The 14968-nt window shown below is 43.3% G+C and overlaps 1 protein-coding gene across 1 annotated transcript in view; it reads right to left on the reverse strand.

Annotated features, from left to right (window-relative positions):
- eprs1 (glutamyl-prolyl-tRNA synthetase 1) overlaps window positions 1-12918 on the reverse strand; it is an 85828-nt gene extending 72910 nt beyond the window's left edge. Inside the window, exons 1-8 of the mRNA XM_029714071.1 lie at window positions 12756-12918; window positions 9129-9213; window positions 5040-5139; window positions 3577-3733; window positions 1459-1604; window positions 1114-1211; window positions 906-1032; window positions 427-619 (exon numbers count right to left, since the gene is read on the reverse strand). Coding sequence (XP_029569931.1) covers window positions 427-619; window positions 906-1032; window positions 1114-1211; window positions 1459-1604; window positions 3577-3733; window positions 5040-5139; window positions 9129-9213; window positions 12756-12798 — 949 coding nt within the window. The 5' untranslated portion in view covers window positions 12799-12918. The remainder of the gene's footprint in view (window positions 1-426; window positions 620-905; window positions 1033-1113; window positions 1212-1458; window positions 1605-3576; window positions 3734-5039; window positions 5140-9128; window positions 9214-12755) is intronic.
- Window positions 12919-14968: the final 2050 nt, after the last annotated feature.

A 14968-nucleotide genomic window follows, 5' to 3' on the forward strand; every position in this document is an offset into this window, starting at 1 on the left:
GCTAGTTGCAGGCAAGCGTGTGCAAGGTGGTATTGAAGGTGCCAATGTCTGTCACCTCAAATTTCTCTCTCGACCTGTGAGCACATATGTTGTCAACTTGGTTGTAGCAACATGCTAGGTTGTAGCAACATGATGAGTATAGGGCAAATTCGAGTATTATGTAGTTGCCTAAACCTATCGATGTTACATTGAACTTTGTGAATGGAATATGAATGAGTCATCCAATATGCTGTAATAGAAATAAGGCCATGCTCATGAAAAATCATTAAAGAAATTAGCGTCCTTCCTCATCTGAAATGGCACCTCATCTGAAACGGCACCGACCACCACTGCCTCTGAAATTGCAGAGCCAATCAGTTTCAGATCTAAAGCGGTGGATTCGGACAAGTTTGAATTCAGCTATCGCACCACTCATATTGCCCTTACAGTTGCTGCGGTGGCTTGACTCTGTGCGCTGCTCCCTCTCTGCCTTCATCTGCTCTGGGGGTGTGTCATCGATGTAGGCCTTGCCCTCCCTCAGCAGCTGCTCTGCCATGCCCTGGATGCGGGGAAAGTGGTCGCTGGTGTAGGTGAACTGGTCTGGCTTGATCTGTAGCATGGCCACGTCCTCCAGGATCACCTGAGACAGACACAAAGGAAAATTATTTGGCTAGATCCCTTTTCTGCAGTTTCATCCCAACCATTTTATACTTGTGGTTGTTTTAGTAGGTCAGACATTCGATCATTTCCCTTTTTTTCACAAGTATCAAGTAATTCAGCTTTTACATAATGCTTCCAGGCAATAGTAGAACCTAAAAGCATTCTCTCTCCTAAAAAGTTTTATTTTCTTTAACGTGTAGCCTATTCTCAGTTTTCACACAGGATTGTTTATACATGAATTCAGAAGATTGAGGTGTAGGAGCTACCTTCTCAAAGTCCTCCTTTTCCTTCTCAGGGTTAGTGTCGTCAAAGCGCATGATGAGCTTGCCCTTGAAGGTCACCTGATAGTGCTGGTTGAGCAGGGCAGCCTTGGCATGGCCAATGTGCAGGTACCTGAAAAAAAGAGACATGTACAAAGGTTCTCTATGTTTTTCCTAATGAACATCACCGTTGCTTTGGGAAGTTGCCCCTTACCCGCTGGCCTCAGGGGGGAAGCGGACCACCACCTTGCCCATCTCGGCTCCTGGCAGCTCCACAAACTTTCCCACGTCCTGCTGCTTCTCCTTCTCAGACTGAGAACAGGGACATAGAGAGGAGGATACAGTCAAGGGGATATTGGAATGCAGTAATGCTTGATTTAAGTGAATATTTGCATTAAGTGTGCAGATCTCAAATTAGGACTCTGCTCTTAACCGTGTATTCACATAGCTCACAACTTGGGCCACAAAACAACCAGAATTTTGTATTTTCAGAATCTTGTATTTTCAATGGAAGGAGGAAACATTCAGCGAGTTGACCATTGGCAGTTGTGTTACTTACATTGGAATTGCGTGAGGGGGCCCTGCTGTTGGTGTACTTGTGGCCCACGGCGGTGAAGGGCGCCTGGGAGCCCAGGAAGGAGAACCAGCGAGCCACATGGGAGAAGGCCCCAGCTTGCGTCTGCATCGACTGCCACTCGCTGCTACCTATACACAGATGAGAGAGAGAGATGGAGAGGTCCTGATGGGCAGTAGAATCTGGGTTACAAGACTGTAGAAGCCTAGGCAACATGGCTGCATCTACCCCATCCATCTTCACGTTTAGTGTTAACCTCTTCCCTATAGGGGGCAGTATTTTCACGGCCGGATGAAAAACGTACCCAAATTAAACGGCCTACTACTCGGGCCCAGAGTCAAATATTTGCATATTATTAATATATTTGGATAGAAAACACTCTGAAGTTTCTAAAACTGTTTGAATGATGTCTGTGAGTATAACAGAACTCATATGGCAGGCAAAAACCTGAGAAAAATCCAACCAGGAAGTGGGAAGTCTGAGAATTGTAGTCTTTCAGACCATTTTCTATTGAAACTACAGTGTCTGTGGGGTCAACTTGCACTTCCTAAGGCTTCCACTAGATGTCAGTCTTTACAAAGTTGTTTGAGTCTTTGGTGAATTTTGACCGAATAACAGCCAGTTCAAGCAGTGTACTGTCTGAGGTCATGTAGTTACTTCATGCGCGGTCACGCATGGATAGCATTTTTATTTTTCTTCTGTAATGAATACGCTATTGTCCGGTTGGAATATTATCGATTGTTTATGTTAAAAACACACTATGGTTTGATTGGAAACAGCGTTTTACCGTTTGTATAAACATGTCATGGAACTTTTGAGCTTTTTGTCTATTGATTTGCACCCCCGTCTCGTGCCTTTTGGAATAGTGTTCTGGACGCGCCAACAAAACGGAGGTATTTGGACATAAATGATGGACTTTATCAAACAAATGAACATTTCTTGTGGAAGTGGGAGTCCTTCCGAGTGCATTCCGCCGAAGATCAGCAAAGGTAAGAAAATATTTATAACAGTATTTTAGAGTTTTGACGACGCCGTGGCTTGACGGCTAACTGTATAGCTTGCATTGATGGTTGAGCTATGTACTCAGAATATTGAACAATGTGCTTTCTCCGTAAAGTTATTTTGAAATCTGACACAGCGGTTGCATTAAGACGTAGTAAATCTATAATTCTTTAAATAATTGTTATATATTTTGTCAACGTTTATGATGAGTATTTCTGTAAATGAATGTGCACATTGTGGTCATTCACCGGAAGTTTTGGAGGCTAATCATTTTCTGAACATCACGCGCCAATGTAAAATGCTGTTTTTGGATATAAATATGAACTTGATCGAACAAAACATACATGTATTGTGTAACATGATGTCCTAGGAGTGTCATCTGATGAAGATCATCAAAGGTTAGTGCTTCATTTTAGCTGGATTTGGGGTTTTTATGACATCTCCTTGCTAGGAAAATGGCTGTGTGGCTTTTCTTGTTTAGGTGGTGTCCTAACATAATCTAATGTTTTGCTTTCGCTGTAAAGCCTTTTTGAAATCGGACAACGTGGTTGGATTCAGGAGAAGTGTATGTTTAAAATGGTGTAAAATAGTCATATGTTTGAGAAATTGAAATTATTAGATTTTTGATGTTTTGAATTTCGCGCCCTGCTGTTCCATTGGCTGTTAGCTAGGCGTTCCGCTGGCGGAACAGGGTTCCGCTAGCAGAACGCCTAGATGCAAGAAGTTAAAAGACTATTACATCAGCTGAACATGACAAGAGCCAAGTTTTTCCCAAGATGTATTTTAATGACAGGACATACAAGAGAAGGTATACAAAGTAGCATTCAAGGCTGAAAACATCAACACATTAAATTGAAACCAACAGAAGCCCAACAGAGCTAAGCGGGGAGGCCAAAACTACCTAAGACCCTCAAACTAAATTCTAGACCTCGAAGCCAGTTCCACTTCATTGTTCCCCTCTAAATCAGGGACTGATTTACACTTGGGACACCAGGTGTGCGCAATTATTTATTAGGTAGAACATAAAACCAGCAGGTTCCGGACCTCGTAAGGTATCAGTTGAGTTCCCCTGGCATAAGATATGGTGGGAGAAAAACTGACCTTTGAGCACGGCCCACACACAGATGTCGGCCAGGGTCAAGCTGTGGCCCACGAGAAAAGTGCGCAGCTCCAGAGCCTTGTCCAGTTCCCCCAGGGCTGCAGCCAGGCCAGACTGGCCACACACACGTTGTGCACTAAACTCCAGCCAGTGGTCCACCTGGGAAGAAAAATAGAGAGGCACACAAGCAGTGAGGGACAGAGGAAGAAGAATGGGGGGGGAAATAGATATAGTTGCATTGTGACTGAAAATAATGTACAGTGCATTTGTAAAGTATTCAGACCCCTTGACTTTTTCCACATTTTGTTACGTTACAGCCTTCTTCTAAAATGTATTAAATTGTTTTCCCCTCATTGATCAACTCACAATACTCCATTACGACAAACCAAAAACAGGTTTTTAGATTTTTTTTAAGCAATGTATTAAAAAAAAAACATTTAAACTTACATTTACATAAATATTCAGACCATTTACTCAGTACTTTGTTAAAGCCCCATTTGCAACGATTACAGCCCCGAGTGTTCTTGGGTATGACGCTACAAGCTCGGCACACCTGTATTTGAGTAGTTTCTCCCATTCTTCTCTGCAGATCCTCTCAAGCTCTGTCAGGTGAATTTTTTTCCAGGTCTCTCCAGAGATGTTCGATCAGGTTCAAGTCCTGGGCCACTCAAGGACATTCTGAGACTTGTCCCGAGGCCATCCTGGGTTGTCTAGGCTGTGTGTGTAGGGTCCGTTGTCCTGTTTGAAGGTGAACCTTCACCCCCAGTCGGAGGTCCTGAGCACTCTGGCGCAGGTTTTCATACAGGATCTCTACTTTGCTCTGTTCATCTTTCCCTCGATCTATGACTAGTCTCCTGGTTCCTGCCGCTGAAAAACATCCCCACAGCATGATGCTGCCACCACCATGCTTCACCGTAGGGATAGTGCCAGGTTTCCTCCAGATTCCAATCAAGTTGTAGAAAAATCTCAAAGATATTAAATGGAAACAGAATGCACCTGAGCTCAATTTCAAGTATAATAGCAGAGGGTCTGAATACCTATGTACATAAGGTATCTGTTTTCATTTTTAATACATTTGCAAAAATGTCTAAAAACCTGTTTTTGCTTTGTCATTATCAGATATTGTGAAGATTTTTTTTTATTTAATCCATTTTAGAATACGGCTGTAACGTTACAAAATGGGGAAAGGGTCTGAATACTTTCCGAAAGCACTGTAACTAGATCCATGGCCTTTCGGAATGTGCACCATGCGACTGTGTGCCATTTGAGGACAGAAAACATCTGACAAATTGTGATTTGAGTGTTATGTCCCTTAAATTGATTAAATAGCAGTTGATTGGCTGAGTGAATTGAATGCAGCCTCTGGACTACTTCTGCCCTCCAGGTCTTCCATTCAGTAGCTCAAGCTAATAATGCAGGGTAAAGTTTGGGTACGCCCAAGCGTTGGGGTCAGTGCTAGTCTCACCTCAGTTTGTTCCAGCATGTTGGAGCCGTACAGGCCCAGACTGGGAGCCATGCGGGCAAGGTAGCGCGTGATGGAGTTCAAATCGCTGAACTGCACTGACCTAAGGGAGCGAGACGGGGAGAAACACCACAGACAATATACTTGATCTTTGCAAAGGCTAAGCCTTATAAAACACTTTCTACAGCGTGGCTGCAGACTGAACTCTTATCTGGCTGAACTGAAGATCCTGAAGCTTGTGTGCATACGCGGATCACGTTGTGCGCATGTGTTTATTCTCTACTTTACACAGTCTCTGCTCCACTCATAGAGAACAGGCTACTCTGGCAAATGGTGCTAGTTTAATAAATTTAAGTCAAAACCCAATCAATGTCTGCAAGACCACATAATGACAGTAATCTACATAACAAATCCAAATATAAATAGCATAACGTTACTGTAAGAGAAAAACACCACCGCATCTCTCTCATGTGGCCAAAACTAAACAGGCAAAATACACAAGTAGGCATACTACAGTTTGTTAACACCATTTGATATTATACAACATTTTTGCAACCGTAAGAATGTTATATATATGAGGAATACAACCTTCCCAGCTCCGCAGATTTTGATGTGAAGAGACAGAGTCATTAGATCATTTATTTTGGTACTGTCCATATGTAGCTTGTTTTTGGTCACAGGTCCAGGAATGCCTGAAGAATTGCAACATTTACCCAGAACTAACAATGCAGATAGCAATACTGGGTGATTTGAAAAGTCATAGTCAATCAATCAATAATATCACTATTTTAGCAACAACAAAAAAATCTTTCATTTACAATCTCTAGAAACTATGAGAATAGAAAGGTTCAGTACTTTTGTGAAGCATCACAGCACAGTTGAAAAATATATGGCAAACAGAAATAAAAACTGGATGGTGTTTAGAAATAGATGGGAGGGGTTGAATGGAGCTGAAGGGTGGGACTAATAACAACAAGATAAATGTAAGACATACGGGATCTGTAAAATGAATATGTTCTGAACTTTTGTGAAATAGCACAGTAGCAAATAGAAATCAAACTGGATGGACATCAGAAACAGAATAAGGCCAGGAAAAGGAACAAAATATAATTATTGTAAAATAGAATGTGTCTGTAAAATGTGTATAAGATGGATAAACTGAAGGTAGAAGCCTAAGTGTTATCTTTTACTAGTTTACTCCAATTGGGGGAAGGGTGGTAGGGTTTGCAGGGAAAAATAAAGGTATATCAACAACAAAAAAGTGTATGAGAAATTATATATATTTGATATATATATATATCAAAAAAATATATGGGGGATTGGAAATGATGCAGGCAATTACAATGATGGAAGCAACAATCACACACACATATATATATATACTGCTCAAAAAAATAAAGGGAACACTTAAACAACACATCCTAGATCTGAATGAAAGAAATAATCTTATTAAATACTTTTTTCTTTACATAGTTGAATGTGCTGACAACAAAATCACACTAAAATAATCAATGGAAATCCAATTTATCAACCCATGGAGGTCTGAATTTGGAGCCACACTCAAAATTAAAGTGGAAATCCACACTACAGGCTGATCCAACTTTGATGTAATGTCCTTAAAACAAGTCAAAATGAGGCTCAGTAGTGTGTGTGGCCTCCACGTGCCTGTATGACCTCCCAACAACGCCTGGGCATGCTCCTGATGAGGTGGCGGATGGTCTCCTGAGGGATCTCCTCCCAGACCTGGACTAAAGCATCCGCCAACTCCTGGACAGTCTGTGGTGCAACGTGGCGTTGGTGGATGGAGCGAGACATGATGTCCCAGATGTGCTCAATTGGATTCAGGTCTGGGGAACGGGCAGGCCAGTCCATAGCATCAATGCCTTCCTCTTGCAGGAACTGCTGACACACTCCAGCCACATGAGGTCTAGCATTGTCTTGCATTAGGAGGAACCCAGGGCCAACCGCACCAGCATATGGTCTCACAAGGTGTCTGAGGATCTCATCTCGGTACCTAATGGCAGTCAGGCTACCTCTGGCCAGCACATGGAGGACTGTGCGGCCCCCCAAAGAAATGCCACCCCACACCATGACTGACCCACCGCCAAACCGGTCATGCTGGAGGATGTTGCAGGCAGCAGAACGTTCTCCACGGCGTCTACAGACTCTGTCACGTCTGTCACATGTGCTCAGTGTGAACCTGCTTTCATCTGTGAAGAGCACAGGGCGCCAGTGGCGAATTTGCCAATCTTGGTGTTCTCTGGCAAATGCCAAACGTCCTGCACGGTGTTGGGCTGTAAGCACAACCCCCACCTGTGGACGTCGGGCCCTCATACCACCCTCATGGAGTCTGTTTCTGACGGTTTGAGCAGACACATGCACATTTGTGGCCTGCTGGAGGTCATTTTGCAGGTCTCTGACAGTGCTTCTCCTGCTCCTCCTTGCACAAAGGCGGAGGTAGCGGTCCTGCTGCTGGGTTGTTGCCCTCCTACGGCCTCCTCCACATCTCCGGATGTACTGGCCTGTCTCCTGGTAGCGCCTCCATGCTCTGGACACTACGCTGACACACACAGCAAACCTTCTTGCCACAGCTCGCATTGATGTGCCATCCTGGATGAGCTGCACTACCTGAGCCACTTGTGTGGGTTGTAGACTCCGTCTCATGCTACCACTAGAGTGAAAGCACCGCCAGCATTCAAAAGTGATCAAAACATCAGCCAGGAAGCATAGGAACTGAGAAGTGGTCTGTGGTCCCCACCTGCAGAACCACTCCTTTATTGGGGGTGTCTTGCTAATTGCCTATAATTTCCACCTGTTGTCTATTCCATTTGCAGAACAGCATGTGACATTTATTGTCAATCAGTGTTGCTTCCTAAGTGGACAGTTTGATTTCACAGAAGTGTGATTGACTTGGAGTTACATTGTGTTGTTTAAGTGTTCCCTTTATTTTTTTGAGCAGTGTATACACACACACACACACACACACACACACGCACACATATATATACATACACACACACACACACACACACACACACACACACACACACACACACATATATATATACATATATATTGTCACGTCCTGACCAGCAAAGGGAGTATTGTATTAGTATTTTGGTCATGACGTGGCAGATGGGTTTGTGTTGTATGGTTTATCAAGTTGTTTTGTTTCTTTGTTAGTCTGTGTGGCTCCCGATCAGGAACAGCTGTATGTCGTTGTTCCTGATTGGGAGTCATATATTAGGAGTGTGTTTTTCACCTGGGGTTTGTGTGTTGTTGTTTTTCGCACTGCTAGATTCTGTATAGCCTGTGAAACTGTCACCTGTTGTTCTTCGTTTTCTGTGTTCACTTTATTCTAATTAAATATAAAGATGAGCATTCATATCCCGTCTGCGTTTTGGTCATCTCTTCATGAAGACAGCCGTTATATATATATACACACACACACACACACACACACACACACACACACACACACGTATATATATATATATATACACATACACACACACACACGTATATATATATATACATACACACACGCACACACACACACGTGTATATATATACACACACACACACACACACACGTATATATATATACACACACATATGTACACACACGTATATATACACACACACACACGTGTATATATATATATATATATATATATACACACACACACACACACACACGTATACACACATACATAATATGAAAAAAACACTGTCTGCTTTAAAATTGGCTCACTGTACATCATTCAAAACACACTGTAGGCTACTTCAAAACACTGTATAGCTCAAGAAGATCATAATGCATAACCCCATTAAACTGCCTGAACGTTTCGCCTGTAAAACTTGAAGAATTATCATTCACGATTGAAAGTGAGAACACAAAAATGTGTGCGTGAAATAGTAGTAAAGAAACATGCGGAGAACGTGATCCACACATGCGCAGAAGCTTCAGTAAAAAAATAAGACCTGGCTCTATTACAGTTCCTTTATCAGCTCTTCACACCTCAATGACATATTGTCATGATAACATTAAGAAACTGACATTTCTAGACGTTGTGGCTGTTGTGTACTCACTGTGAGACGCAGAGCTTGTTGTCTTTGCCCTCCTCCACAGACACTTTCACACTGCCCTTCACATGCTCTGCTGTCAACAGCGCCCCTGCAGGAGAGGAATCACAATGTAATTGGCAATGAATGACCCCACCTGTCACCGCATTCCTTGACAGAGAGCCCTAAATACAAAGTTTGTTTGTGTGGGTGATACTCCAGAGACTATACACAAAACAACTTTGTTCTCACATACAGAAGACAATAATGACACCCAAAGCCAATATTGACGTATGTCTGCTGACTTTTAAATACACTGCTCAAAAAAATAAAGGGAACACTTAAACAACACATCCTAGATCTGAATGAAAGAAATAATCTTATTAAATACTTTTTTCTTTACATAGTTGAATGTGCTGACAACAAAATCACACAAAAATAATCAATGGAAATCCAATTTATCAACCCATGGAGGTCTGGATTTGGAGTCACACTCAAAATTAAAGTGGAAAACCACACTACAGGCTGATCCAACTTTGATGTAATGTCCTTAAAACAAGTCAAAATGAGGCTCAGTAGTGTGTGTGGCCTCCACGTGCCTGTATGACCTCCCTATAACGCCTGGGCATGCTCCTGATGAGGTGGCGGATGGTCTCCTGAGGGATCTCCTCCCAGACCTGGACTAAAGCATCCGCCAACTCCTGGACAGTCTGTGGTGCAACGTGGCATGGGTGGATGGAGCGAGACATGATGTCCCAGATGTGCTCAATTGGATTCAGGTCTGGGGAACGGGCGGGCCAGTCCATAGCATTAATGCCTTCCTCTTGCAGGAACTGCTGACACACTCCAGCCACATGAGGTCGAGCATTGTCTTGCATTAGGAGGAACCCAGGGCCAACCGCACCAGCATATGGTCTCACAAGGGGTCTGAGGATCTCATCTCGGTACCTAATGGCAGTCAGGCTACCTCTGACGAGCACATGGAGGGCTGTGCGCCCCCCAAAGAAATGCCACCCCACACCATGACTGACCCACCGCCAAACCGGTCATGCTGGAGGATGTTGCAGGCAGCAGAACGTTCTCCACGGCGTCTCCAGACTCTGTTACGTCTGTCACGTGCTCAGTGTGAACCTGCTTTCATCTGTGAAGAGCACAGGGCGCCAGTGGCGAATTTGCCAATCTTGGTGTTCTCTGGCAAATGCCAAACGTCCTGCACGGTGTTGGGCTGTAAGCACAACCCCCACCTGTGGACGTCGGGCCCTCATACCACCCTCATGGAGTCTGTTTTTGACCGTTTGAGCAGACACATGCACATTTGTGGCATGCTGGAGGTCATTTTGCAGGGCTCTGGCAGTGCTCCTCCTGCTCCTCCTTGCACAAAGGCGGAGGTAGCGGTCCTGTTGCTGGGTTGTTGCCCTCCTACAGCCTCCTCCACGTCTCCTGATGTACTGGCCTGTCTCCTGGTAGCGCCTCCATGCTCTGGACACTACGCTGACAGACACAGCAAACCTTCTTGCCACAGCTCGCATTGATGTGCCATCCTGGATGAGCTGCACTACCTGAGCCACTTGTGTGGGTTGTAGACTCCGTCTCATGCTACCACTAGAGTGAAAGCACCGCCAGCATTCAAAAGTGACCAAAACATCAGCCAGGAAGCAGGAACTGAGAAGTTGTCTGGTCACCACCTGCTGAACCACTCCTTTATTGGGGGTGTCTTGCTTATTGCCAATAATTTCCACCTGTTGTCTATTCCATTTGCACAACAGCATGTGAAATTTATTGTCAATCAGTGTTGCTTCCTAAGTGGACAGTTTGATTTCACAGAAGTGTGATTGACTTGGAGTTACATTGTGTTGTTTAAGTGTTCCCTTTATTTTTTTGAGCAGTGTATATTTAAAGCTATAATAATAAAGCCATAATAAATACAAATACCTATTGGTAGATGGGTAAAAAAAAATAGCAGACACTGAATATCCCTCTGAGCATTACGCTTTGGATGGTGTATCAATACACCAAGTCACTACAAAGATACAGTCGTCCTTCCTAACTCAGTTGCCGGAGAGGAAGTAAACCGCTCAGGGATTTCATTGAGGCCAATAGTGACTTTAAAACAGTTACAGAGTTGAATGGCTGTGATCGGAGAAAACTGAGGATGGATCAACAACTTTGTAGTTCCTCTACAATACTAACCTAATTGTCAGACTGAAAGCCTGTACAGAATACAAATATTCCCCAAAAGTAATCCTGTTAGCAACAAGGCACTAAAGTAATACTGCAAAAAAATGTGGCAAAACCCTTTGTATTCAGGACGAAGTTATGTTTGGGGAAAATTCTAACTGACATTACTGAGTACCACTCTCTATATTTTCAAGCATAGTGGTGGTTGCATCATGTTGTGGGTATGCTTGTAATCATTAAGGACTGGGGAGTATTTCAGGATAAAAACAAATGTAATGGAACTAAGAACAGGCTAAATCATAGAGGAAAACCTGGTTCAGTCTGCTTTCCACCAGACACAGAGAGATTAATTCACCTTTCAGTAGGATAATAACCTAAAACACAAGGCCAAATCTACACTGGAGTTGCTTACCAAGAAGACGGTGACTGTTCCTGAGTGTCCGATTTACAGTTTTAACTTAAATCTTCTTGAAAATCTAAATGGCAAGACCTGAAAATGGTAATCTAGCAATGATCAACAACCAATTTGTCAGAGCTTGAAATATTTTTTTATGAATAAATGGGCATATGTTGCACAACCCTACATGTACAAAGCTCTTAGAGACTTACCCAGAAAGACTCACAGCTGTAATCGCTGCCAAAGGTGCTTTTACAAAGTATTGATTTAGGTGTGTGAATACTTATGTAAATTAGATTACTATTTCATTTTCAATAAATTTGTAAAAAATGTCTAATAACATGTTAAACTTGTAACAAAATGTGGAATACGTCAAGGGGTATGAATACTTTCTGCAGACAATGTACAGTGCAATAGAAAATAATGTTTCGAATGCATGAACCAGTTTAAAGACAGTCCAGCTAGCTTAAGGATACTTTAAACTATGGAGCCAGAAGGTTCAGAAGCGTAGCGCTGCTGCCTTACGTCTCTTTCATGTCGCTTGCATCAGCCAGTTACACCGGCCTGACACACAGGATGGCGCTGTTGAGTTCAGGGGTATGGTGTGCAGTGATTGCAAAGCCACAACTCTCCATAGAAAAATACAAAATAATAATCATGAGGGTAAATGACTAAAGTGATGCAGCCAGGTAGCTAGCTTTGAGACCTTGCAAGATAAATGCAGCAAATGTTATAATTACGTTATCCAAATAGCTAGCTACATAATCATCAGCTGTATTGTTGTGGCTTATTCAGCTGGCATTTACAACATATCGTTACAACATTCAATGAAAAATTAAAATAACTAGCTAGCTATGATCTATTAGCTACATGAAATATATTTTTTATTCATCCTGGGGATAGCTTATTTGTGCCACGACGACAGAAGCCTGGCTAGCCAGCCTTCTGTAATAAACGGTCATTACAGACGGGACATGCTAACGTAAGCTAGCAAGTTAGCTTCCTTTTAGCCAAATATTCTTATCCATTTATTTTAGTTTTAGCTAAAAAAGAAAAGAAAAAAATACTATCACGCATACCTAAAGGAGGGTTGCTGCTGTTGATGGTAAGGTTTAAATCCATGCTTTCGCCTCCCTTTCTGATCGTGAAAGTTCTCGCACAGTTTCAAAACCTTCCTAAAGTCTGCTCGCGGATAGCACTCAACTCAAGCAAAGGCCACGCAGCACATAGCCTTTCCGATTATATGCAACGGCTTTAGAAACCCCCTTGAAATTGGTCTAGATAATAAAAGGTTCCACTACTTTAAATCATGGCTATTTCATGACCTAGGAAAGAAAGAAAAATAAATTAAAGTGGGAGAGAAAGAAAAGTGAATAGAATAAATTAATCACCACATTTATTGATGATTAATGAATGAATAGCAAAAACATGGATTGTGTGGTAAAGCCAATAATTGGGTAAAGCTCAGATCAGTTTGTAAAAATATTCAAATTACATATTTAATTTGCATACAATAAAACAGTACCAAACATCATCTGTGACAGTATAATTTCAAACAAGAATATCCAGTCATGATTTACACACATTTTATTACTCTTCGTATTTTAATCAAAGAAAACAAGGCTAGTGATAAAGAGTGATGAGTCATATTTATTGCACAAATAGGCCTAATTATTGACAAAACACACGGGAATAGCCTACCATTGAAAGCATCTTACTGCCAAAGGGAATCTATGCAGCCGGCTATACTTTGTGGCGGTCGGTGCCGTTTAAGATGAGGGAGGACGATTACTTTTTTTTATGAGCATGGCCTTATTTCTATTACAGCATATTGGATAACTGTTCTTCATATTCCATATATCAAACCATATGGCACCATTTTATATTTTTTATTTACGGATAGCCAGGGGCACGCGCTAACACTCAGACATAATTTGTAAATTAAGCAAGTGTTTAGTGAGTCCACCAGATCAGAGGCAGTAGGGATGACCAGGATGTTCTCTTGGTAAGTGTGTGAATTAGAACATTTTCCTGTCCTTCTAAGCATTCAAAATGTGACAGGTACTTTTGGGTGTCAGAGAAAATGTATGGAGTAAAAAGTATATAATTTTCTTTAGGAATGTAGTGAAGTAAAAGTAGTCAAAAATATAAATAGTAAAGTACAGATACCCAAACAAACTACTTAAGTAGTACTTTCAAGTATTTTTACTTAAGTACTTTACACCACTGCAAACAGCATGATCACTTTGCTCGTTGTATAATTTCTTCTTGCATCTACTCACTCTTCCTCTTGTCACATTTGTTGTCATGGAGAGAAGACCAAGGCGCAGCAGGTATGTGAATACTCATATTTAATTTTTTTAAAAGTAGTAAAGTATCCACTGACAAAACAAATAACACGCCAGCAACAGTTTGCAGGCTAATCAAACGCAGTGCAAAACAACTACCCACAAAACCCAGTGACAAACATACTCCTACATATATGACTCCCAATCAGGAACAACGATCCCCAGCTGTTCCTGATCAGGAGTCACAAGACCAACACAGAACATTCACACACAAGACTGCCACGTCCTGACCCCAAAACTACTACAACAGCTCCAACTGCTGGTCAAGACGTGACAGTACCCCCCCCTCAAGGTGCAGACCCCGGAATGCACCTAACAAAAAACACCAACAAACAAAATCCAACAAAACCCATAAACAATAACCCCTAAACAATAAGGGAGGGAAGGGAGGGTGGCTGCCGTCAACGACGGCACTGTGCTACACCCTCCCTCCCCAACCCACCTATCCTGGAGGTGGCTCATGTGCAGGACGTGGACCTTGCTCCACCCTCGGCGTCGCCCACTTCGGTGGCGCCGATAGCTGCGCCAGGCAGACGGACCACTCGGGCTGGACCGGAGGACAGGAGGGCCCCTCGGGCTGGGCCGGAGGACAGGAGGGCCCCTCGGGCTCTGGCGGCCCCCGACTGGCGGGCGGCTCTGGCGGCCCCCGACTGGCGGGCGGCTCTGGCGGCCCCCGACTGGCGGGCGGCTCTGGCGGCCCCCGACTGGCGGGCGGCTCTGGCGGCCCCCGACTGGCGGGCGGCTCTGGCGACTGTTGACTGGCGGGCGGCTCTGGCGACTGTTGACTGGCGGGCAGCTCTGGCGACTGTTGACTGGCGAGGCTGGGCTGATGCACTTGAAGCCTGGTGCTTGGTGCTGGTACTGGACGTACCAGACTGGGAACACGTACCTCCATGCTAGTGCGGGGAGCTGGCCTGGGGCTCCATTCTTGCCCCGCAAAACTG

Source organism: Salmo trutta, chromosome 25, assembly GCF_901001165.1.
Source record: "Salmo trutta chromosome 25, fSalTru1.1, whole genome shotgun sequence".
In the NCBI taxonomy this organism is placed as follows: Eukaryota; Metazoa; Chordata; class Actinopteri; order Salmoniformes; family Salmonidae; genus Salmo; species Salmo trutta.